This window comes from Mangifera indica, chromosome 2 (genome assembly GCF_011075055.1).
Source record: "Mangifera indica cultivar Alphonso chromosome 2, CATAS_Mindica_2.1, whole genome shotgun sequence".
Lineage (NCBI taxonomy): Eukaryota > Viridiplantae > Streptophyta > Magnoliopsida > Sapindales > Anacardiaceae > Mangifera > Mangifera indica.
The window spans coordinates 11,690,089-11,717,166 of record NC_058138.1 but is presented as its reverse complement, the minus strand read 5'-3'; the positions used below and the strand labels follow the sequence as shown (position 1 = coordinate 11,717,166).

The 27,078-nt window shown below is 31.3% G+C and overlaps 2 protein-coding genes across 2 annotated transcripts; one reads left to right on the top strand and one right to left on the bottom strand.

The window, feature by feature from the left end:
* Positions 1–4,575: 4,575 nt before the first annotated feature.
* On the top strand, positions 4,576–11,154 carry LOC123198416 (outer envelope protein 39, chloroplastic-like). Its single transcript, XM_044613126.1, has 11 exons — positions 4,576–4,772; positions 4,862–4,928; positions 5,022–5,057; positions 5,223–5,367; positions 5,614–5,772; positions 5,907–5,977; positions 6,061–6,139; positions 6,248–6,363; positions 6,754–6,901; positions 10,198–10,267; positions 10,646–11,154. The coding sequence occupies exons 1-11, from the start codon at positions 4,739–4,741 to the stop codon at positions 10,801–10,803; spliced, it is 1,083 nt and encodes a 360-aa protein (XP_044469061.1). The 5' UTR covers positions 4,576–4,738; the 3' UTR covers positions 10,804–11,154.
* Positions 11,155–16,420: 5,266 nt separating this feature from the next.
* On the bottom strand, positions 16,421–19,154 carry LOC123209412 (glycosyltransferase BC10-like). The gene is made up of 2 exons (XM_044627472.1): positions 17,838–19,154; positions 16,421–16,740 (listed from the first exon to the last, which is right to left on the bottom strand). The coding sequence occupies exon 1, from the start codon at positions 18,934–18,936 to the stop codon at positions 17,860–17,862; it is 1,077 nt and encodes a 358-aa protein (XP_044483407.1). The 5' UTR covers positions 18,937–19,154; the 3' UTR covers positions 16,421–16,740; positions 17,838–17,859.
* Positions 19,155–27,078: the final 7,924 nt, after the last annotated feature.

Here is a 27,078-nt window from a genome sequence, read left to right as displayed (position 1 = left end):
GTTTACAAGACCAATTCCAAGTGTTATAGTGCTCATTCTTGTCTTTTCTATAGATTAATATGTCACTAAAAAAGATTAAGACAAACCTCCTCAAATACACTTTAAAAATAGAGTTTATAAAGGTTTGAAATGTGAAAGGAGCATTAGTTAGCCCAAAACACATTACCAAAAGCTCATAATGTCTCTTATGTGTTTTGAATACAATATTCTCAATAGATGATAGGTGCATCCTAACCTGCCAGTATCCGAATTTCAAATCAATTTTTAAAGAAGACTTTTGTACCCCCTAACTCATTAAAAATTCTTCTATTATTTACTTTTTATGATGACTTGATTAAGACTTTTATAATCTATACATAACCTTTAAGTTTCATTATTCTTCTTGACCAAAACCATAGAGCTAGAATATGGGTTGTTACTATTTTTTATCATCCTTACTTTGAGCATCTCTTTCACCATCTTCTTGATTACATCTTTTTGCATATTCCTATATTTGTAAAGTCTTACATTTACTGGTTAAGCATTTTCCTTGAGAACAATATGGTGATCCTAGTTTCTAGGTGAAGGCATACAAATTTTCTCACTAAAAACATCATTATACTGAGTCAAAAGCAATTCAAGTTCTTGTCATTTCTCATCATTGATACCCTTTATAGCTTGTAGCATAACTCTAACTTCTACCATTTTAGGTACTGCTAACTGAATCAAAGCCAATTGTTGATCCTTTTGTAATAATTTTTGTAACCAGGTATTATCAATAATTGATAGTTTACTACCCTTTACCTCTTGTAATTCTATTAGTACATATCCTTTAATAAATCTTATCTTAAGTTTTTCAAAATTCCATAATATATCCCTAAGTGTTGCTAGCCATTAAGCCCTAAAATCAAATCATAATTATTTAGAGGTAATATAAACACATCAATAGCAAATTGTTGCCCTTGAACCTTCCATTGAAAACATTTAAGCTCATGGCCATTAACTGCCACTACTTTGGTCCTTTCTATTTAGTTCAGTTTATAGCCCAACTTATTTGTTGTTGTCTCACTTAAGAAGTTATGTGTGCTACTAGAGTTTATTAGGATGAATAAAGGCCTCTTTTCATGATACCCTTTCAACCTCATTACTTTTGGCCTTACAACTCCATTAAAAGCATTCAAGGAAAGTTGCATCATGCTCGTTTTATTCATATCCTCTTCACCTCTAATTTCTTTTTTTCTTCCTCCCTACCTGTATCCACTTGCACCTTTATTGTGAATACTTGTTTTTTCTTACATTTATGCTCAAATGTATATTTCTTGTTACACTAAAAATAGAGCCGCTTCACTCTTTTCTCATCTAACTCATTGCTGGTAAGAGGTCAACCTCTCTTTGGTGTAATTTAGGCATATTAGGTGTAGGAAGTAATCTAGGTGGAAGGTTTCTTTTGACAAGGGGCAAGGGTATAGTGTTGTTATAGAAGGAAGAGAACCCTCAATTTGAATTTTTGACATGAGTTTTGGTCACTGGCTTCAATTGATCCTTAATGGCAACCACTGTGATTTCCTATAATTTGGCCAAGGAATAGGCTTTCAATAGTGTCTTGGGTTTGAACATCCTAATGGGCATTTGTAAAACATTCACTAGCTCCGAAAAACAGATGGTAAAAGTTTGATCTTCTCTATTCCCTGCTTTTAGATATAACTCATCAAAAGATTCTAGATATTTTTATAATTACCCAACCTATTTAAGATTTCTTAGATCGGAAAGGGGGTTATCAAAGGCATGAAGTCCAAATATGGAGATTAGAAGTTGGACATACTCATCCTAATGCATTGTCTATTCTCCTCTAGCTTTGATCAACCCCTGGTGCCATTGAATGACTTTTCCCTCCAAATGCAACGCTGCCACCTTAACCCAATTCTCTTTAGCAATACTGTCTATTTCAATAAGAAAAATATGCTTAGCCCTCAAAAACCATCTATCTAAATCAATTCTAATGAATTTAGGAAACTCAAGTTTAGTTAACCTTTCCCATGGATTTTTCTAATCAATTTCTTAGATAACTTTATTATCTCCTGTGAGGTCTTCCAATTTTTGTTTAGAGAGAATTTCATATTGCTGCATACTAAGGCCTTCAATCAATCCCTTAATTTGATCAATAGATTCCTTGAATAACTTTTGTTAGCACAACTTAGAGTCATACACCATTTGCATTAATTCCCTTTTTAAGTCTTGGGTTCTTGTACCATCAAGCATGAGCAGAACCATTACTCTTAGACCAATTAGTGTTGCCTGAACAAAGAACAAGAAATACACAAAAGAAGAAAGGAAGAGAATGAAAATCTAGGGAATTTAAAGAGAAAAATGAGAAAAAACAATTGTAATCCTATTCATTCCATAATTCATTAGATGGGATCTCACCTTTATAACAATATCTAAACAACTTAACCATAATCATCTATACCTTTAAAAAAAAAAAACAGAAAAGAAAAACATAATGTAGAAAATGAGCATAGAATGCATTTACTAAACAAGGCATATAACCCACTCAAATGATAGTGTTACTCATTTGCTCCATAAGACATATTTCAAAGGCTCCTTTAAAGATCAAACAACGTTATTCCAACTTGAAGATTCAAATTCACACCAAAGGCACCCATGTATGACTTGGAAAAAGGAAATAACAACATTCGAAAGAAGTAACCAATGACCAAAAAAGAAGAGAACAACATAAAAAAGAAGATTCAGTGAAAAAGAACCCACAAAGGCACACATCTATGGTTAAAAAAAAAAAAAAAAAAGAAAGCATTACCAAGAAAGAGAATCTTCCTTTATTGTTGGGTGAAACTGAAAGTTCTCAAAGGTAAAAAGAGGTAGTTGCAATAGAAAAAAATATTAAAACGCTAGTTTCAATTTCAAGTATGAAAGAGGCAATTTTTAAACTAAAAAGATCCAAGAGAATATAACTGACTCTGATACCAAGTAAAAAGTTGAGTAAATTGTATTTATTATATATATGAAATGTATTATTATTCATGAATTTATACCTATACTAAATTTTACAAGGGAAAATGACTATTTCCCACCCAACTTTTAGCTAAAATTCAAAAACACACCGACGATAGGTAAAAACCTAAACTCCCTCCCATGGTCTAACTTCTATTAACTTTTTCTATTAAAAGTAAGAGTAAAATGGTCATTTACTGTTTGTATTAAAAAGATATAAAATTTATTACTTTTCCCCCTAAGGTTTTAGAAACTAATAATTTAATGCTTGTCTAAAGTTTTTAAACTTTGAAAAGCAACATCTTCACCCCTAAACCTAAGGTTTCCATATTTTTCAAACTGTAGCCGCCCCTGAAACTTTCAAAAACAATAGTTTCACCCCCTACTCTTCAACTTCAGTTTTCGGCATCCCTTCTGGCACTCTCTTTGGCCTCCTTCTTCTCCTAAGTTGACGATAGGTGGTGCAACGAAGAGATCTTCATCTCTTTGTCACATTATCGAGACATGAAGAGACGTCTTTTCGTTGCACCACCTACAGTTGGCTCAAGAGAAAGAAGAGGTCGAAGAGGACGTTGGAAGGGATACTAAAAGCTGAAGTTGAAGAGTGGCAGTAAAACTGCTATTTTTGAAAGTTTTAAAGGGCGGCTATAGTTTGAAAAATATGAAAACCCTAGGTTTAAGGGTGAAAATGTTACTCTTTTCGTTGCACCACCTACAGTTGGCTCAAGAGAAAGAAGAGGCCGAAGAGGACGTTGGAAGGGATGCTAAAAGCTGAAGTTGAAGAATGGCAGTAAACTGCTATTTTTGAAAGTTTTAAAGGGCGGCTGTAGTTTGAAAAATATGAAAACCCTAGGTTTAAGGGTGAAAATGTTACTTTTTAAAGTTTAAAAACTTTAGACAAAGGTGAAAGTGTTAGTTTCTAAACCTTAGAGGAAAACAAGTTTTATATTTTTTAATATAAATAATAAAATATTCATTTTATCTTTACTTTTAATAGAAAAAATTAACAGAAATTGAGTCATAGGTAAGAGTTTGGTTTTTCAACTGTCATAGATATATTTTTGAATTTCAACTAAAACTTGGGTGAAAAACAGTCTTTTTCCCCGAAAGGAAAACAAGATAACCTATACCAAGAATGAAATCAAAGTTTTACATAAACAATACATAATAACCCATAAAGTTATTTTATTTAATCCCCAATTAGTGGCTATTATACTAATATCCCAACATTTTGAGCATTTATCTAAATCTTAAGTCCACAAATAAGAGGACAACAAACCTTATGACACTGTCTTAACCTTTGTTTTATTGATCATTTTAACAACTTTGATTTATCCAAAAGTTACAATTTGGAAATTGCACTTTAACCCCTGACTATAATAAAATGAGTATTGGACAATTAAAAATTAATACATTATTATTTATACATAAAATTATATAAAAAAAAAAAATTATACACATGGAATAGTAATAAGATTTATCATTTTGTTACAAATTACTTCTTGAAAAACAAAGGTTGTTCCACGTGCAAGCAAAGCAAAGGCCGAATGGAGAATAAAACAAAAGAGATAACTAACTTGGGAACTTCAAGCTTCTTAACCCATCGCTACAAGGCACCAAAGATACAACTATTTCAGTTTCACTTGTTAATGAAGTTTTCAGGAACTTGGGTTACTCTACTTCATATATTCATGCAGATTCACTGCTTCCCATTTGATTAATTTATGGTTTATTCACCATTAATGTTGCTATGGGCGCTCAGAAGAGCATCCATGCTGGCAAAGGTCTCTATTTTTCTGCTTGTTATCTTTAATTAATTCATATTTTCTTTCATTTAAAAATTGATAATGTATTATTATGTTCTTAATTGCAGCCAAGATTGATGTTAATGTTGATTTCACTCACAAGCTTTGTGCTTCTTTGATGTTCCCTCCTCCCAGGTTTTTTCCCTAACTCTTTTTATTTTTTATTTTGTTTAATTTTTTAATACACTATGAGTGTTAGTGTGATTATCAGTTTTTTCTGTTCAACAGGAGCACTGCAAGTCCCCTTTCTCTTGTAATTGGCAGGTGGATATTATAGTTTTGTTATTATGGGCTTCTGGTTTTGTGTGAAATTAAAAACTGTTTTTTTTTCTTTTTTTTTTTCTTTGGGTTGAGTATTGAGTTTTATTAATGATCAAGTTTTGAGATTGAAAGATTGTTTTAAAACTTGATTCAATGTGTTAATGGCAGCCTATGCATCAAACATCCAAATTTATTTGGTGGAAGTGAGAAGCTTGATGTATCTTGGGATAAGGGGCTTTATGATTCAAATGTGCTGGTAGCTTATAGAAGGCCAAGACCTGAATGGCTCTCTCAACAGTGTTTTGTTGTTCAGGTATCCATCTCCAAATCTCTTTTAAAGACAGTTCCACCTCGGCAACACCCCCACCACCCTGCCACAAAACCCCACATCCTTCTTGGTCTCTGGCCAAAGAATTTAATGAGAGACTGCAATTTGTATTAATTTAGAAATTTTCAGGACTTCTTGAATTAATAGGAACCCTATCTAGTATTTGAAGTGAAATTTTGATATTGAGCTGGAATTCAGGGTTTATGTATTTTTATTTTTTAATTTGTGCAGCATTCTCTTTCACCAGAAATTGGGGTCCATGGTGTTCCCATTGACAATTTTTCCCGCTCAGGGAGTGGCGGTGTGAATTTGTCTCGTTTATCACTGGGGTTAGATATGAGTGAGCCTACGAGTTCCAGATGGAGCAGCACAACTAGTATAAAATTTGAGGTTTTCTGTAGATTCTTGACTTATCACTTACTACAGTATCTGCTTAGAATCTATTCTCTAATTTTTTGTTTATCTGCATTTCTTTGAGTCCATTTTTTATTTTGTCTGGAGAATAACTAAATTGAGCCATGCAGCATGTTCGTCCGGTGAATGATGATTGGCGCTGTATAAGTAGAGATCTTGATGGATTTCCTGTGACTTGCAGGTGATTGAGACTTGTACTTCTGCACTTAAAGTGAAATGATGGTCTGAATTCTTAATGTTTCTTGTTTAATGCTTACTATGCAGTGGTACTACCTCTGACAGTATGGTGGTTTTAAAGCAAGAATCTCAATATGCAAAGGCAAATGATCACAGTTTTTCTCGTGTAAAGTATCTTTACTTGCCAATGGGGCAATTTTTTTTCCCATCATTAATGTGTAATTTAATTGCTATATTTCTTGTATTTTACTAACTCTGTGTTGCTCATTTTCAGTTTAATATGCAAATAGAACAAGGAATCCCTGTGTTATCGAAGTGGCTAATTTTCAATAGGTTCAAATTTGTTGCATCAAAGGGGTTTAAACTTGGACCAGCATTTCTCTTGACAAGGTGAACAACATTTCCTTTGGCTCAATTATGCTTGGTTATTGAACTTGGATGTTGGTAAGCTGTAGTTCAAAGCATGAATGTGTGGAAGCTAGTGTCGGATTCAGGAGATAAGCTAAAAATCTTAGCAAACACATAAGACCATTTCAGATAATTTGAAGTTGCCAAACTGTCCTTTTAAAAAAAAAATAATAATAAGATATAGGAACTAATAAATTGATGGAGAAAAAGGAAAAATCTTGACTTATACTGTATGAACTTCAAGAAGGAATTGTGAATTTTAATAAAGTAAAATGGTCAAATATACTACAAGTGGATGCCTAGGCCAACAAATCAAAATTTGGTTTTACATTCTTGCTTTGTTTACATCTCTCTTACTTTTTCCTCTTATAGTCTGACAGGTGGCTCTATAGTTGGGGACATGGCTCCTTATCAAGCATTTGCAATTGGGGGTCTTGGCAGTGTGAGAGGATATGGCGAGGGTGCAGTTGGATGTGGACGATCATGCTTGGTTGCTAATACTGAATTAACATTCCCTCTGGTACGAAATGACTTTTATCACATATATTTTGGCTTAGTCTTAAATTCTAATAGCTTGTTTATGATATTTGTTGCCTTCAATACCTTGGCTATTTGGCTGTCTTATATCATTGGCAGTCTTCTACATACTACAGTCAATAACGTTCAATATTATAGAATTTTTTCAACCACTCTTTGTTTCAAAAGACTCATTTAGGCTGTAGATACATGCCATACTACACTGCATGGCAAAATGTGGACCATTTTGGGTTGCTTCTATCAGCTTATTTTTCTTCTTATTTTTTTAAAATTCTTTTGTAGTGGCTGAACTTTGCATCTCTGATTTGATATTCCTATAATGCCTAGATGCTTTTATTTGTCTTTTGAAGAATTATAAAACTGTTTGTTTATGAGTACAAATTGCTTCCAACAATTTTTATTTTTGAAAAAGTGTTGTTTGATGCAGTATTTCATTCTCAGCATATAGAGAAGTTATTAATATTTAAAGTTTTATGTTTAGTGGAAGCATGTTTTATGCACTATTGGGTCTTCCATAATGTTGAATATAGAAAATTAGATTGAATGCCAGGACATCAACTACCAAAACTCATAGTAAATTTTTTTTTTTTTAGGGGCTTATGTGAGTATTATTTCTTTTTATGATCATATGGAGCAATCTTCAATTGAGGAACAGTTTCAACCTACTATGTCCTTACAGTGTTAACAATTAGTGAGCTATTCAATAAATAAATAAATAACCTGTCATTACTAGGATAGGTGGCTTAGAATATTGGCAATGGTTTGTTCAATATTAGTCTTAATCCACTTAATGGCAGGACAAGTCTATGTCTTTGTTGTGGTTAAAAATTTAATCTTGCCCTCTGATTGCCATGAAATGTCTACAATGAAAACTTGTGACCATCATGGTGATACTAATTACTAGCATCTTTAATGAGCAAGGGCTACTTATTGAGATTGAATAGGTTCAAAGCATCTGAGGGTCTCTAGTACAGTCTTATATAATTGTTTCAAATCAAAATGTTTTTGAATAAACTTAAAACTGTGTATGATAGAATTTTTTAAAAAGAAGCAATTTGGAAAAAGCTTATGATAAAAAGTACATTGATAATTGCTATTTTGGAGATATATAAAAGATTTTGGGATTCCTGAATCTATTATTCTGAAATACTGAAATATATTCAAGTCATTTTAGAGATCAAGAGTTTCTTATAGAAAGCTAGTTTTGGGTTTCTCAAACTTTTTTTTTCTATGCAATACCAAAACTCTTTTTGTGTGCTTTGGATTTGTGGGACTAAAGTGAAGTTGTAAAAGTAATATCAAATGGCCCCTGGTTGTTTGAAAAGCTATACCACTTAATCTTTTTTTTAAGCACATTTGCAAGTTAATATCTTGTAAACACATAAGGTGTGTAGTTCAACCCCCGCTTTTCAATTTCTGTTTAATGAAGTGTCTGTCCATTTCTATGTGCTTTGTTCGATAATGTTGCACTGGTTTATGCATGATATTGATTGCAGATTTGTTGTCACAGTAAAGTCTTATTGGGCTATCCCATTTAATCTTCAAGTCTTCCAAGATAATTTGCAACCACAAAGTCCTTGAGCCATCATGTGAAGCTTTGCTTCAATACTAGATCTTGCCACCACATAAACCCAATATTTTTTTTTTTCAATAAGTCACCATGTAGAAAGAAATTATTTAATGTCAAACTGTTAATCCCAATCATAGTTGGTTACTAATAACAATAGGATTCTAACAATAATCATCTTGGCACCCAGAGCAAATCTCACTTGGTAATCTACTCTATATGTCTGAATATACCCTCTAGCTTCTAATCTCGCCTTCAACCTTTAAAGTGAACCATTTGTTCTATATTTCATAGTGTAGACCTATTTGCACCTCATGGCCTTTTTTCCTACAGGTAGATTCACTAGCTACCAAGTCTTATTTTTCTCTAAAGCCTCCATCTCTACATTCATTACTTGTCTCCAATTTTCATATGACAATAATGCCTCAGATAGAGAAGTATGAATGGGAATAGTATTTAGACTTACCAATAAACTTTGGTGGAATAGTGAAAAATTTTCAAATGAAACGACATGTGAAAGTGGATATAATGTTCGTTTTGTGCATTTTTTAATTCTTTTCCTAGTGGCAATAGGTAAATTAAGATTCGAGTTAGGCTGTTAAGAAGAGTTAAGAGATTGTATCTCCATTCTCAGGACTTGGATCAGATCCTTGGACTTGCACATGTTCCAAAAGTGAAGCTATCCTCTTTTAGTATACCTTACGTAGCCTCCTATCATTAGAAGCACATATGGGATGATCTAGCTCACAGTACCTGATATTTTCCAATAAAGTTCTTTAGAATTACCACATCCTTGAGACATTTTCTTTATATGCATCAATGGTGATTGAGCTCTTGCCGCAGGTTCTTTAACATATTAGTATACTCTGTGAATATTTTGTTTCCCTGTTTCACTCTCCCAGTTTTGATTTTTATTTCATATATTTGGGCTGCATCTCGCACTTCAAATAAGTCTGTTGTATGGTAGCACATATAGCTTTCGCACTGTTAAGAGGCATACATGCGTCATTGATCTCTGGTGACATTGAATCCACAACCGTATTCCTAATTTATCTGCACGTCTTTTTGTTTAATTAATATTCTGTTGTTATTAGATATGAACTGTTATTACTTTTATTTGCTGCACCTTTAATTAATATTTCTAACTCACTCTGCTGATTAAACCGTATTCCTAATTTGCATGGATGCCTTTTGTTTAACCTCAATTAATTGGTAGTTTTGTTTATCATATTTGTTAGGATATGGCTACAATCTTGTTAACTTTGTATGGGCTTTAAACTGCATTCTTTATATGGTTAAAAATTTTATATGGATCTAGGTGCTGCAAATTCATTAAGTTGAAAAAATAAATGATTAGGAATGAAGACGTTTGATATATTCTAGTGGTGCCATAGTAGCAAAATATCATGTGCATGGATATCTACAGCATCATTGGATTGTGTATGTGGTGTAGAATTGGCATTTGATCAGATCAAGCTGATCTTCATTGGTCAACTGAACATGAGAAAAAAATTAAAAAAGTGAGCCATTCTGTTGATAAACTCAGATAATTTCCCCAACTTGTTCCGCATATGTTTTGTGATTGATATTGGTAACTTCATTTGGGCAAATGAGTGCTCTTGTCACTTACGATCTTTGAATACTTCAACTTTTTTAGCTTTCATAAATTACCTGGACTACGACTGACCCAGAACATTTTTCACCGTTTCCAGAACAAGGTGTTAGAAGGTGCTGTTTTCTTGGATGGTGGTACTGACTTGGGCTCTGGTCGTCAGGTCCCAGGTGAGTTTTATCCTTTTGCTTGTCTATGAAACACATTCTTGATAAATTTCCATCACCTTTTAAGATACGATTCTACTTCCAATTTTAGATTTTACTTGTACCCTTTCTTATTGTCATGAATGCATTGCTAGTGACTACAAAGTTCCCAAAGAAGTTGAAAGTTATTTAGCTGTAATGATATTGCTTTTTTCTTTTTTGTGTGTGTGTGTGTATTTTTTCCCTTAAGAAAAAATTGATGTTTCTGACAGTATTGCCAAGTCAGGACTCACAATGGTCTACTTAGGGAACCATGATGTCTTTATACTTCAGTGCTATGTCGTTGGTATTTTAATGCTCTTTAGAAACTATTTTATGATGATCACTGATTTGTACTTTCAGGAAATCCAGCACTGAGACAAGGCAAACCAGGATTTGGAGTAGGGCTTGGATATGGCCTGCGATTCAGGTTTCCTTTTGGTCACTTTCAGCTTGATTGTGCTGTCAATGCATTCCAACAAAAAACAGTCTACTTTGGCATCACCAATCTTGCTCCATAAATGTCATCGGCCTAAAGAAATTTGCGAATTTCACATCTTTTCCTCACTTGAGTAAAATAGGATCGCCATATTGGCAGAAGTATGGAAAAGGAGGGATCGATGGTATGGCGTCTCAGGTGAAAATAGCTATGGCCTTCATATAAATTCTCAGAAGAGTTGCATATTTCACTGATATGGAGAATATTTTTGAAGCCACAGAGATGATTTTTCATTTCTCTTTACGCAGCATTTTCTTACAAAATCAAGAGATCTATCTTATTCATTATTAGTTTTGTTTTTGCTAACAGTTGATTCTTGAAACATGTACAATATTCTTGAGTAGAAGATGAATAATTTCATGAATGTTGGAAATTTGAAGCTCTTTTTAAAGATTTATCTCTGTGCACTAATATACCTTAACCCACTAATTCATGTATTAATATTTCATTTTTTAAAATGAGAAATTTGGTTCAATAAAATTCTCATGATAGTATTTTTTTAATCAATTTAATGAACTGTGATAATTGACAACATTAAAATTTATTATAGTTGGTAAAATGGCATTTCCTTAAAGATTGTACCAAATTTTAATAGTGAACCAATTCTACATTAAATTTGTAATGTTTATGTTTTTATAAGGAAAAATTTTTTCTGAGTTAAACTATCACATTCAGGTAGAAATCAATTATATTGAACAGGATAAACTTTAGGTCTAGTGATTAACCACTGAATTAGATAAGTTAAAAATTTGATTTTAATATATCGTCAAAGAAAACATAAACCCATGTTTTTTTATATTTTCAACATTAATAAAAATAGCAAATATGACTAGTTGGTTGACCTTTGTACCCAAATAGTTGTCATTTTAAATTTGATGAAATTACGCTTGTACATAAACTCAATTTTTGTTGCACTTGATTGTTGTTTGATGTCCATTTCTTACTTACTTTGCTTGTTTAAGTCTCCAATGTGCGAAAGAAGATTAGTTGCTCTAGCTTTGATGATGCATTTTACCAATTTATTCCTAAATACGGTTTTGAATCCATGTGTAGTTGGGTTCCTTTAAAAGGTAAGGTTATGGAGCTTTGAAGGTTGATTTTCATAGATTTTGATGGGTTTTTTTGTGAGTGTAATTGTGAACATTGTTGAGACGCAAGAAAATGTAAGTGTTTGTGTTGAGTTTTCAATTTTTTTATTTTTACAAATTTGGCCTTATAATACAATTTGGAATTGTCAACGATTTGTTACCCAGGTGGTAAGTTTGTGTGGTTGTTAAAGGTACTATATGATACCATTCTAAGATCACTTACAATTACTATTTTAACCTCCAATTGCGTAAAAATTACTTATCACCTTGATATTCTAGTATTGCATCACCATCTTGGTTTGAATAGACAATGCACAAGCCTTATAGCATAGATATTGGCTATATTTATATCAATCTTTTCACTCGTTGTCATAAAAAGAGTTGTTGCCAATTTCTCTGCTATTGGTAAATAATGGCGGAGTCATCATAGTGGTAAAATTAGAATTGAATTGAACTAAATTTAAATAAGGATTTATTCAAACTTAACTCAGAATTAATATTTTAATATTGAATTCGAACTTGTTCAAATTATGCACAATGTTATTGTAAGATTTAACGAGGTGAATAATATTATTAGTGGAATGAACAATATCATCAAATATATGAATAATATCGATATAAAGATAATAATGTTGTCCTAAAATTAATAATATTTTCGATAAGAAATATGAGTCAAATTTAAATTAAATTAAAATTTTAACTTGAATCTAACTCACTTAAATCAAATATAAAATTAAGTTTAAATTGATTTGATTTGAATCTACCTAAATGTAAATGTCTCCACTCAGCAAAAATTTAGATTCTGTTACTAGTTAAATATAATGTTTTAACTTTAATGTATTTTTTTTTATATCATATCATAAATTAATATGTCACATTAATTTCAATGCCAAACGACAAATTGATCTTCGCGGAGCTTTGTATGTCTCTTTGTAAAAATACGTTACCTGATAATATTCTCTTTCCTAATAATAAAACTTTATTATATTTTTTAATTACTTCCCCACTAATAATATTCTTGGAACTAAGTCCAAGGGAATGACATGTTCGTCCATAATATTTATTTCCCGAGAAAGATGTATTATATTTTAATGAATAATATTATGTGTACCTATTTTTGATACACAATTCATATATACAGTGATTTGTCATCATATAATTAGGTGATTTTAAAACATATGTCATCATATGATAAAGAAACATCCAATCACATGATAACACCTCATCTGTGTATATAAATTATGTACTAAAAATAAGTATACATAATTTTATTATATTTTAATATTTAGGCCAAAAAACTGGCTCCCACCCAAGGTTGGACACATCGATCAATTTTTTGAAATTTAAAAATCTATTCAAAAATAAAATTTTCTTAAAAATTTTAGTTAGAGTTAGAAATAAAATTATTATTTTAATAACAATATTAAAAATATATATAATTTATTATATACTCTCCAAGTTTTAAAAATTAATAAATTCACTTCTTCTTAAAGTTTTTTAATTTTAAAAAATCACATTTTCTCTCCTCTCTAAATTTAAGGTTTTTTTCTTCACCTTCAGTTACCATCTCCAATATTGACAACCTCTTTTTTTTATCATAAACTATAATCAACATCATTTGTAAACATTTTCTCACCCTAAATCATCGTCCAAATAAAAATTATCTAGACAACAAATCTCATGGTCAGGAGAGACTAGTCATCTAGAAGAATCATCTGGATTACGATTTAAGGTGGTAAAAGGGTTAGAATTGGCACTGACGATGGTTTAGGATGGAAAGAGGAGGTTACCGGTGCTAAAGACGGTGAGTAGAGGTAAAAAAAAAAAAAAACCTAGGTTTTTTGGGGGGTGGGGATATGATTTTTTAAAACTAAAAAACTTTAAGAATGGTAAATTTGTTAGTTTTAAATTTGGTGGAAAGTATAATAAATTATATATTTTTAAATATTATTATTGAAATAATAATTTTACCGTTAATCTTAATAGAAAATTTTAACAAATTTGGCTTATTAATAGATATTTGAGTTTTTTAAAGTTAACAAGTAACACTTTGAAATTATATCAAACCTTAGGTAAGAACAAATCTTTTGGCCTGAAATTTTATAGAAGGCAAACAAACTATTTTCCACTGTTTTTGTAGTGACACTTTCTACTTTGAAAACGGTGTTATTCAACGTTTTATCAAAATTCAATCGTTAATTTTAAGAACGGAAGATATCTCTTTATATATATATATATTATATGATTATATCACTTACATTCTTAAAATATAAAAAAACTATTTTTTTTATCAATTTTAATATTTATCACTTAAATCTTTATTTTTAATTAAAATTAAATCCTTATTTTCAATTAAAAAAATCAAAACTCTATCAAATAAATTTGAAAAATTAAAAAAGCAGTCCACAATGAATATTGCCTTTGACAATTAGAGTTACACTGAATATATACAATTCTTCAGGCAGAATCGCACTAAAATATGAATATAATTTTAACTTAATAAAACTTTTATGGTGTGATTCTAACTATCATGTCATGGATGAATACTTAACTTTTTTAAATTTATTTTAATAATTTTTAATCCTAAAATGTGTACAAATTATATATTATAAAGTCAAAAGTAAGAAAAAGTATTTTCACCTTTTTTATCACATCTACATTAGAAATTAATGAAAAGCCCTGACAAAACTTGGGCAGGTGGGAAAGTATTTTTAAAGTTTGAAAGTAGAAAAGTCTCACTTGAGTCCAAGTGATAATTTCTATAAGCTTCAAATGAATCCAATCTTAAAATTAAAAAAAAAAAAGAATATTATTGAATTACAATAAAAATATAATATATTTAGTAACTGTACTTACAGCTCAAGAATGCTCTCATTAAATGGAAAAAAAAAATTCATTATTATTAATTCAAAATTCTTAAAAAGCTTTAAAAAAAAAAAACTTTGGATTCCGAGACAAACAACATGGCAGGTGGGGTTTATTAAAGAAATGGGCCAGCCACCGGGTCCAATTAAAGGGAAAAAGTCAAAAAATCTCAGCAGTGGGTCAGGTGAGATTGGCCCATCATTAATATACTTGTGGTCGTATTCAGGTTTAGGTGCCTTCCCGATTCAATCACTAGCTGCCTCTCTCTTTCTTGACTTAAATTATAATAAATACCTTATCCCACTACTCGCCATTTACACTTTAGGGCTGCACTAGCACATACAAGTCAATGAGAACGCCTCTAAATATCAAGCACCGTACACGTTTTATGTCACCATATGATTATATTAGGGTTAGATTCAAAATAAATATATTCAAATTCAAAACGAGTTTTACCCAAATAAATCTAAACAAAGATTACCTTAAATGAATCCAAATATAAAGACGAGCCTAGATTTTAAACAAAAAATAAACATTAATACAAACCCAAACTTGAACATAAATTGAGCGAGCTAAGCTCAACTCACGAGCCACTTACTCAAATGAAAAAAATTTTAATTTGAAACAAATAACACCGATTGTTCTCTAAAATATTTGTCTGAAACTAAGCTATTGAGATTGAAATATGAGTCCAAAACCAATCAAAATGAATCCGAGCCAGAACACACGAACCTAAGTTAAATGTGAACCAATCCAAACATTAAAATTATAAAACGACCCAAACAAGAACATGTGTTTAACAAGCTTGACGAGTCAAAACTTGAACTTGGGCTCACCAAAGACAAACTGAGCCCTATTTGGGTTCAGTTCAACTCGTATCTACGTATAAAATAAATATTACTTTATCTTTAATTTAAAATTATTCAGTTATACGATAAAACATTATTAAAAATATATAGTTAATTTTATTGTAAAATGATTGCATATGCATCAACACTTTCATATTCCACAAAAAGATTCAGGGAATAAAGAGCAGGCAAATATAACAAGAAAGCCCACAAAGGAATGATGGAAACAATAACAATTTTAACATATAAAGTCGTCTTACATTATTAGAATTTAGAAAAACAACTATTACCCAATGTTAGAAAAATTCTACATTTGATATTCACATTTTAATTACATCCGTACGCTTCTCCAACTACCTATTGACAACAAATGAAATTCTCTGACAAATGCTGTGTCTTGTTCATAAAGGCAACATAAAAATAATAATAAAAGGCTTCACGATCACAATCACCAGCTAAGTGGTTAACCAACACCAACCCATTCAGAAATTTTACCCAGTCACCAGATGATATGCAAACTAATATTCAACTGTCGGCAGCTTAATTGATAAACTGACAACCCAACCCAACAAAACAAAACCTTCCATTTTTATTGCATGATTACCAGTCTTTCTTTCATAATTTATTAATTTTCTGTAAACGGCTATGAGATTCTTTTCCATGCATATCTCAACTGAGGTTGAAATTGTCTATAGATGGATGCCAGATTACAAACCCAAATTCAAAATGAAAATGCCAAAAAGAGCCTTACTTATCCAGTTTCTTCTTTATTTTTTACTCTAAAAGCATCACTGGTCTACAAATTTGCAGAACCCGTACCACTTTTCGCACATTCTAGTAGATCCCATTTAATTAATTTTTCATAAAATAATATGTATACAAACAATTACACAACAAAAAGACAAAACCCACTTCTTACTACTCTTGCCCTTGCTATTTGTTACACAATCAAATCAGTGCTTTAACAAAAGTACCTGCTTTATGTTTCCCATTAATTTCTCCTTTCAATCCCGTGCAAGTAAATAGACTCTAAAGTTTGGAGCTTTTGGGTTAGTAGGCTGTGGGCATTTTACGCCTCTTCAAAACCATATTCCCCTCTACTTTTTACTCCAACATCTCTCCATTTACAATTTCTCAAAACTTTCTTCATTTTTCCACCTGTAAATATAAATTGCCGAATCAACAAAAGTTGCAAGTGGTAAAGAAAAATATACACGATGACCATTTGACATCAAAAGAAGATTTAAAAGGAAAAAAAGACAGCAAGCAATTATTTTAGAAATAATTGTTGCATTGCATAATATTTCAGATAAAACAATGTTACATTGAACAAGAAAGATGCCTCTTTAAGGAACAAAGATGTGTCGGTTACAAACAGAACATGCTTATAACACAAGCCAACCAAGGCTTTAATTTCCATTTGAAACAATAATCTTTGCTATCTCAGATTCAATGAACTCCACAAACTCAAAGCTTTCTTCAAAATAAAGCACGATAAGAGCATTTGGGCATAAACGTATTTCAGTAGTAAAGCCCATTTAACAAACAACTATCAAACCGCAAATAATCGTTCAATCTTCGAAAACACTTCATACATACATACATATATGTTTTTGAGATTATCTACTTTTAAAACCACTACCAAAAGTACCGTTGGAAAACATTTCACGAAAAGAATCTTCTCCTATAAAGTTAACTACCAATTCAACGAGGGTAAGAAAATCTAACGAAAAGGATCAAATACTAAAAATTCCCTCCTCACTATTCTTGGATTCAACTTCGGTGTGCTGTGATAAAACTCAAAAAAGCATTACAGCACACCTACTCTTTACAATCTCTACCACCCACAACAACGCCTTAGGAAAAATGTAAAACACCAAAGAGCGTCATTTTCAAGTAGTATCAGTAAAACAAACGAAGATAAAAATTCCCATCTCACCAAGTTTATCTAAAGTTCAGAGTTTTGCAGCCGCTACAATCGTACAGCATAAACTATTTCTTCAATAATTAAGCATCACGTTTCCAACATAAAACTACTGTTAAGAAGTGTTAAATTTCACTTTTAAAAATATGTATAGTTAGCATTCCCAAAGATCTTAAAATCTAACCAGTAATTGATCCTTCGCTTCTTCCTAACTTAACTTAAAATCATCCACCAACAAGAACTCTACACTCATTAACTCACCCAGTCGACACAATAGCAGATAAAAAGTTTTAAAAAGAAGGGAAAAAAAAAAAAAAAACAATTAACTCACCAGGAACAACTCTTGATCTTGATCAGTCTCGGAAAATGACCGAATCTGCGATTTCCATCAATGGTCTCAAACAATCCGGCGAGAATTTTCTCGCAAACAAGTAAGACTCCGAATTCTTCGACTCCCTCAACCGATGAATAAGCTGCGGTGACACTTCATTGGGCCTGTACGTGTATGGGTGGCCGTTAGTGGTACCAGTCCAATTGACCCGAGTGAGCGTGTAATGGGTACACCCATTCGGATCCCGCATTGATAACAAAGTCGGAAAATAATGCTCCTCTGGATAACACTCATCCGACCTGTAGCAAGGTTTCTTAAATTTCTTCCAAAGCTTCCGATCTTTAATCACCAGAAGCGCGTGTTTACGTGTCAAAACAAAAAACTGAGATCCAACCCTAAATTGATCGAACTGTACTTCCGGTGTCATCACGTACCGCCCACGCGCAATGTAACGCTTCCATAACCGTGGTTCTTTTGAGATTATCTCGATAAAACTCTTGTAGCGAACTCGGACTCCAAACGCGGTAGTTGAATCAGCCGACGACGAGTAATCGAAGGTTGTAGAAGTGAACAGCGCGTTGTAAACATACCGAAAAGAATGCAGCGGGATGCAGCTCTGCGAGACGAGGGCAAAGAACGCGTTGGCCGGGTCGTCGAGGATGGCATTAGCAAGAAGCCGACGCGCGGCGGAGATGAGTGTAGGCGACGCGCGGTAAGTCCGTTTGGAACTAATAAATTTATTGGCGAAAACTCCGGACGGAGAAGTTATATTAACAGAAGGATCCGCGTGGATGTAAATGTTGTAAAGATTTTTATTTGTTTTCTTAAAGAAACGGTTCCAAAGAGGGGAGAAATGGAGGTCAGAGTTGGTGAGGAAGAGAAAAGCGATCTTTAGTTTAGGGTTAGAAGAGGACAAATGGGAGCGAGAAAGAGAGGAGGAAGAGGCGGCGCGATTGAAAAGCGAGAGATCGTCGAGTTCGTCGGGGAGAGGAATCGGCGGGAGAGAAGAGTGAGGAGAGAAGATACGGGGGCCGAGGAGGAAGAGGATTGGCAGGGAAAGGAGGAGAGAGAAGGAGAGAACAAATTGGGTAGAGAACATTGAGAAGTTGAAGCGAGCAATTTTGAATTACAGTTAGAGTTAGGGTTAGGGTCAGGATTTGCAGTGGAGGAGAGGGAATCAGGAGGACGAAGATGAAAATGGAGGTGAAATAGTGAATGCTTCTGCTCGTGAGTGTGAGAGATTGAGATCGAGGCCGAGATGAGGTTGGGTTCAAATTTTCCTCCCAAGACCCCAGACAGGAGGAAAGTGAAAACAAATCCAACCAATAAGTTAATTATTTTACTATTGTAATTATATTATACAAAAGAAATAAAAAAAAATTAACACAAACTTTTGTTTGAAGAAGAGTAGTCACATAATTGTACGGTATTATACAAATAATATTATTTTATATATAAATAATAATATATTATTATATAATTATATAATTTTTAATTAAATATAAAATCATTACACACATTTTTATTAAAAGACACATAAATTAAAATTATTTAAGTTTGACTTCTAACTTATTTTGAATGAATTCAAAAGAGATTTGATTTAGATAAAAAATTGTAATGATATCCAGTTTATAACGCTCAAAAATCTATAAAAATTTAATTTATATATATTAAAATAATATTATTTTAATTAAAATATATATAAATAATATTATTTTAATTAATTTTAATTTAATTATAATATTAAATTGATCTCAATTAAAACTTAATTGATAGTAATGAAACTCAAACTTGCCTTATTTTAAGTCAATATGAGGTCAGTTTAATTTAAAAAAAAGTTCATTGAACTCAAACTCATGATCTAACTCCCAAAATTGAGGGTAATTCTATTCCATTAAGGCTAATATAATTTGTCTTATTAGTTAATAAATATTACAATAAAAAATTAATATTTGAATATATTTATTATTATCTAACTCTTAATTATATGTAATTTATTTAAAACTTGAGGTGGAGATTGTAGCTACCAAATTTGGGTTGTGCTTGCGTGGGACAGTGAAAGGGACCGGTGAACGGCTTTGAGGGGGAACGGGAATCTCGAAACCGCGGCGGCTGTCATCAAAGTCAAAGGGGTGTACATGCCGCAAAAAATTGGAAAATTAATTAAATTATCTGTAAAATTTATCTACAATTTTGTAATTTAAACGAAAATATTAAAATTTTAAAAGAATTAAACAAAAATTTCTTCAATATCCTAAAAACTATTAAAATTATTATTCTTTTATTTTATATAAATCATATATATTCTTTTATCTATTAACATATATAATTTTATTTATTATCAAAGAGAGATTTCTAGAAAAAAATTTGTGATCATTATTTCAAACAAAAAGATAAAAGTTCGTGACATCGAGATATTTATATTTCCTATTATTTTAATCATTATTATTTTTATTGATAATATAATTATATGTATTATCTTATATAATAACTTAAAGTTGGATGTAAAAATTAAAATCATAAAAAATTATAAAGGATATTTTGTAATTATAATAGTGTGGGTGAAATGATATTTTACAATAAAGGTGTTAGAGATATTAAATAATATTTGAAGATAAAATGATATTTTACTATGAAGAATATTAGAAATATTAGATAATATTTGGAGGTAAAATAGTATTTGATAATATTGAGGTAAAGTGATATTTTCAAAAATTAATATCAAATTATTCAAAGTATATTCACAATATATAGTAGAAATATTAAATAGGTATAATTGCACAATAAAAATAAAATCATGAAATTAAAACTTATTAATAAAATAATGTAACACAAATCTTTAAATAGTATTTTTGGTCATATTATTTACATTAATTATATATTTCATTGTAAGATTAATTTAAATAGTTGGATATACTTCAATTAGATACAAGAGAAATATGTAGAAAGGAGTGTCAACATAATAAAATATATTGGAAGTAATAGGAAATTGATTAAAACTTCACAACATACAACATTCAAGGGATTAATTCAAATAGTAAGCGAAAAATGTAACATAGATTGAAGGGTAAACAACATTCAGATAAATATGAGAGCAAGACATCTTGACGACGATATCTTTGTTAAAATTTCAAATGATGAAGATGTTAAAGATTTTAATGGTCTGTCTAATCTCTTTAAAGAATGTGATCCAGTTTTTGTAACAATTGTACTTAATGATGATAGTTATGAGGTTCAACAAATAGATGAAGGTTTACAAGGTGGTGAACTAAGTAGTTATCTATAAAATCATTAGATTGATTTAAGAAGGGTTCAAAATATTGGGATCAATCCAAAATAAAAATTTTCTAAAGAAGACTTTGCATACTTAAATGATGTTCATATTGATGTATTATATAGTGTAAACGAATTTGTTCATGGCAACGAAGAAAAATTATCAAATCGAAATAAATTTGATGGGAAGGTTATGTATGATATTCCCATTGAGGAATCAAAGTTCGAAGAAAAGACACATATTAATGAAGATATTTAAGGTACAAATAGTTTCCCGTAAACAAATCTTAATAGGAGGAATGTTTGTATTGATAAATTTCATTAGGTATCCAAATTTTCTAGACATCGCCGATCGATATTGCCTCATCATAAGCAAGCAAGGGCCGAGCTTTAGAGAAAATTTTGAGGGCAAAATTTATATTGGTTGATTATGTGTATTGACCTAAGAAGATTATTCTGGACATCGCCGACAGATATAAAATTGATATATCATAAGCACAAGCATAGCAGACAAGAAATTAGACACTTTAATCATTAAGGGGCATACCACAAGAGTTGTTTATATTACTGTAAGAGTATTGTTACAATTCAGTACATTGTAATCGGGGGATTGTGAGACATACACTAACGAATGAGCATGAATAATTTAAATACTTTTACATGACATTAGTTTGTAGTATCTGTGCATTCCAACAACATATTCGTTCAGTCATTTGTATTAACGCTTTCTTCTTAAAAGGTAGATATTTGGGTCAATTATTTATTGTTGTTGCATTAGATAGTAAAAATTAGATATACCTATTGGTTTTTGGTATTGGTTCTAAGGAAGATCATGACACATGATATTGGTTTTTAACAAAGTTGAAGAATTGTTTGGGTGAAGTACCTCATTTAGCAATAATTTTAGATCGACATGTTAGTATTTTCTTTGCAATGGTTGAAGTCTTCTCAAGTGTGCACCATGGTTGTTATTATCATCACCTTTATTATAACATGCAATCCAAGTACAAAAAGAAGGTAAAAGTCATGTGGATGTATTAAAAAATAGCTAAGACATATACAAAGTATGAATTTTAAGAGATAATGAACTCATTGTCCCGTATGTACCCTAATGTAGCAGTGTATCTATGTAAGGTGGGTTAAGATAGATAAGCAAAAGCATATTTCTCAGGCCATAGGTACAAATAATGATTATCAATATCGTCGAGTCATTTAATGCACTTGTTAGACATGTTCGGGGTTTGCCTATTACTATGTTTATCATGTTTATTTGAGGTACATTACAACGATGGTATTATAAAAGGAGAAATCATACAAATAAATACATATTCAACAATATAATATGTTATAAATGTGTTTATGTTTATTTATACTTAATTACTTATCATATGTGTTAATATTTATATAATTTGCAAATACTTGCACCAACCCAATAACACCTTAGGCAAAGGAGAAGATTGTCAAACGTGTGCAAAAGTCTTCAAACTTGGAGGTGTATCCTATTACATCTCAATGATACAAGGTTTTGGGTAGTGACTGATATGATGGTATGGTTAATCTTGCGAAGCGGACATGCACATGTAGAAAATTTCAACTATCACAAATTCCTTGCATGCATGTTATCGTCGTTGCAAGATATATAAAGCTCACCACTTATGTTCAATTGGTGCATCCTTACTACAACACCACTTTTTACTATGCAATTTACACAGAGGTTGTCAATCTATTAGGGGATCAATCAAAGTGGTTGCATGCAGAAAAGGCACGCATTATCCATCCTCCATTTATTTATCGTAGTCACATAAAATGTCTAGCAAATAAAAACAAATGTCCTTCACAAGATAAGATTGTTAAACAATTAATTTATAGTCGATGTAAAAAACTTAGGCATACGAGACAGAATTGCAAAAGTCTTATTTCGATACATAGATCTGTACCATCAAGTTTAGTAACTAAAAAGAAAAGCTGAAGATAACTGCATTTGTGATTATACTTATTCATTTTGATATAAAATTTGTGATTGTACTTGTTACTTTACATATAAAGTTTGTAATTGTTTTTTTTTTTTTTTTTTTTTTGCAATTTTATCTATAAAACTTATGATTGTATTTATCAATACATCTATAAAATTTGGGATTATAATTATTATATATGTCAATGTTGATTTCATATATCCATTTTTAGTCGTTTTTTATTCACTTAACCAATTTGTTATAGTAACTATATAAAAGACGAATGCATATAAATGAATAAATATATAGACATACTAATACATAAAACATATAAATGAATAAACATATATAAATATACAAATCCACATAATATAAAGATTAATCAATATCTTAGAAAAATAACTATGTGCTTAAGCGTGTGCATACATGTAATGAGTCCTCAACCTCAAAAGATAAAGATCGCCCAAGTAATAAGCACTCAATGTAACATAACATGAACATACCACAATCACTTGATAAGGTTGTTTGCTGTGGTATATCCACCACCCTATGCAATACAAATGGATCTTCCAGTGAAATTTAATCCATATAAGACCAAAATGATGTCACAGTTAGCAAATGTTGCATCATCGATGTAGACCCCAACATCTTTCTACCAAACTTCTTCGGATCAGCAGTAAAACTCTGTAACGAGTTGTAAACCATGATCTTCCACTTCTTTAAATCTAGGAAGTCTGTTACCCAATGTGCATTGTTAAAGTTTATTGGGATAAAATTACACACATTGACAAAATACATTTATTAGACCTTAATTAAGTAATCTTTGTAAAGTAATTCATTAACGAATTCTAACCTCATCTACCACACCCCAAGGTTGCAAATGTAAGTCAAAAGGATAATCCACATCGACTAATCATCTGAAAAATGAAAGAAACTTGTAATTATATTGATCTTTCATCTATGCGGCATACTCGTGAGGGATATGTGCAATAAAATAACCTAGAACTATCATCCGATTCTGACACACCTTCTCCATAACATCATATTGTCGTCAACGTAATAATCCCATAAAAGAATTCACGTGCTGCAAAATAGATAATATAACATGATCACGGATCTCAACGACATTCTATATTAAAAAACTAAATTAATTGACCGATTGAACTCACCTTGTTGAACAACTATCCAGATGTATCCATCACTATACCCTAGAAAGCCATTTTGGTCCTCATTTCTATGTCATACACTTCACTTTTTTAGAAGAGAATAGGTTTAACATACCATTTCTTGAAAATTTCTTCACATTCAGTTTTCGATAATTGCACAACAGGCCTCCCTCGTTTGATCTTTGGTTTCAACGGATTTGTGTATGGGTTTTAAACAAGTAGTCTCTTCTTAACAAATCGACCACGAAATGTGTAAAAATACTCAACCAAAACAAATAATATATCATTTAAAATTATATTAACTCATGAGATTTTCAAATTTATTTCAATACCTTCTGTAAGGTAAAAGTCATAGTTGGGGAGTTCTCAAGAAATGTCAAGTTATCTATATTAAATTTTTGGACCGATTAGTGTTAAATACATAAAAACAATAAATAAATAATATACTTTTATTCATACGTACAAGATATAATAAAAACATTAATAAAATTCGCATACTTAAACTATTTCCCCTTGTGCCAGGAGTTGAACCACATCATCCCTTTGAGAGAAAATGTTAATCAACTCATCATCTTGAGAGGCAATATCAATCATCATTTTACTCTTGCTTGGGATGTTGAGATAGAATAATCGAATATTCTATTATAACGATAGATAAGAGGTAAATGACCGCATATGATTACCTTAACCATATTAACAATATTAATAATTTATATTAATTAATCAAACTATTTACCTCAACCATCAAAGGTATTTTTAAAATATTATTTCTAATTTATATAAGAAATCCTTATGAGGTGATTCATCATTGCTGACATCCTATAAAAATATTAACATTTTATATTAGTTAATCAAAATGTTTAATAAAGATTTCAATGTAAACAGTCGATGTTGTACATACCTCTATTATCTGAACAAATGTTAATATGAGATCCCCCATTGATAAGGCCTCATTAACACTAGGGTACTATCATAATGTTAACAGTAATAAGTTAACAGAGAATCAATAATCGAATACTGAATTGAGATATAATATTTACAAACGATGTTATACTTACCTGAACCATCAAAGAAGGTGTTAATGGGGAAACCTTATATGATGATTTCTCATCACTAACATCAAAAGTCAATAGAAAATCCTTACTCGATACTCTTTCATAAAAAACCTGACTATTTATTACTTACCTAGACAATAGGTAGAGATGTGAATGTCAGACCCCTTCTCAATAGTCTATCATCTTCGTCATGAGGAGGCTATAACAACATATATAATTATCGTAGAAGGTGTTAATGGGGAAACCTTATATGATGATTTCTCATCACTAACATCGAAAGTCAATATAGAATCCTTACTCGATGGTTTCTCATCAAAAACTTGATTGTTTGTTACTTACCTCGATAGTAGGTAAAGATGTGAATATCATACCCCTTCTCGATAGTCTATCATCTTCGTCATGAGGAGACTGTAACAACATATATAATTATCGTATGGTTTACATGTTTGTATATTTAATTAAGTGGTATATCATTAACTTTTTTACCTACACAATAGTATCTGTGTGGAGATTAGATAATGTGTCCTCTATATGACTCATCTTATCCTCTATACAAGTTATCTGATCTAAGATAAGATTGCCCCATCGGGCTAATGCAACATCAAAGTAATGAATGAAAAAATCTTATCCAATAACGAGGGAATTGTCTGACGTGCGCTTAGTGGTGGGAGGCATAACAAAGGGCTCCAATGATATGCGCTCGATGTTAGAGGTTGTAACGAGGGCATCAACAAGAGTGGGCTTGGTGAAATGAGTGGGCTCGGTGACAATAGGCTAAACAAGAGCCTCGATATGAGACAAAACAATGATTGGAGAAGCAACGTCAAGAGGAGTTGATGACACTTCTTCTGATGATGATGGGGAGAATATCAATGAAAAAGACTGACTATCTGACATTCCTATATATCAAACAATGTCATCAAACCACTCTATGACTTTCTCAACTGAAGTTAAATCTAGCAAGAAATTAACATTATCCTGCAAATTTTGTTTAAGTAAATTTTGTTATATCTTATTCATATTTTAATCAATAACAAATTATTATTTGTTGTATCTCCAGTGAAGATAGTTAGGATAACATCCCATCACATGATGTCTTTCATGTGCCACTTTAATATATGGACAGATCCTTAAACGTGTATAATATCCACCCATTGATGTAGTTTGTCCAACATTTCGTTTATCCAAAACTGTAATTTCAACTTAAATCTGTTACTGGAAAAAATTACAATTGTATTAAATCAATTATATTTTAATCACAAGTTTTTTTAAATTACTAAATGATACAATTACCTAAAAAGCTAGCGAGAACCCCATGATACCACATTGTTTCATAAAGTTTTTCTTCTTCTTTACAAGGTCAGAATCCATATAAATTCAAGAGATATTGTCACAGATCGATCAATACGTCATCTGTTACACCCTACTCCTTATGAGCATGTATTGAACCCATCAAGATAATCAGTCAATTGTAATATCTTTTAAGGAATTATTTTCATTAAATCACTCTCTAATAACCTTATGTGAAGATAATACAATAGGACCAACTTTACTATATCAGTGTTGTCCTCTTCCCAAGGCTTCTGTTAAAAAATGTGACTTTGATCGACATATGTAACTATTTTGCACCTATAAAAATATGTATGTTGGATCCGATCTGTGGCATTTGATGGAATATACATGTCAATATCCAACATTCAACTAAATTGAAAGCTTGTTATAATAGCAAACTCCTATAGGTTGAATTTGATGTCAACCTTATCAACTCTAAACCATAACTTATCGCTCGAGTTCG

Excerpts from the sequence above, each read along its gene's own strand:
- LOC123198416 (XM_044613126.1), top strand. The coding sequence starts at position 4,739 with ATGGGCGCTCAGAAGAGCATCCATGCTGGCAAAG. Across the intron at positions 4,773-4,861 it reads GAGCATCCATGCTGGCAAAG|CCAAGATTGATGTTAATGTT; the intron begins GTCTCTATTTTT and ends TCTTAATTGCAG. Across the intron at positions 5,368-5,613 it reads AACAGTGTTTTGTTGTTCAG|CATTCTCTTTCACCAGAAAT; the intron begins GTATCCATCTCC and ends TAATTTGTGCAG.
- LOC123209412 (XM_044627472.1), bottom strand. The coding sequence starts at position 18,936 with ATGTTCTCTACCCAATTTGTTCTCTCCTTCTCTCTCCTCCTTTCCCTG.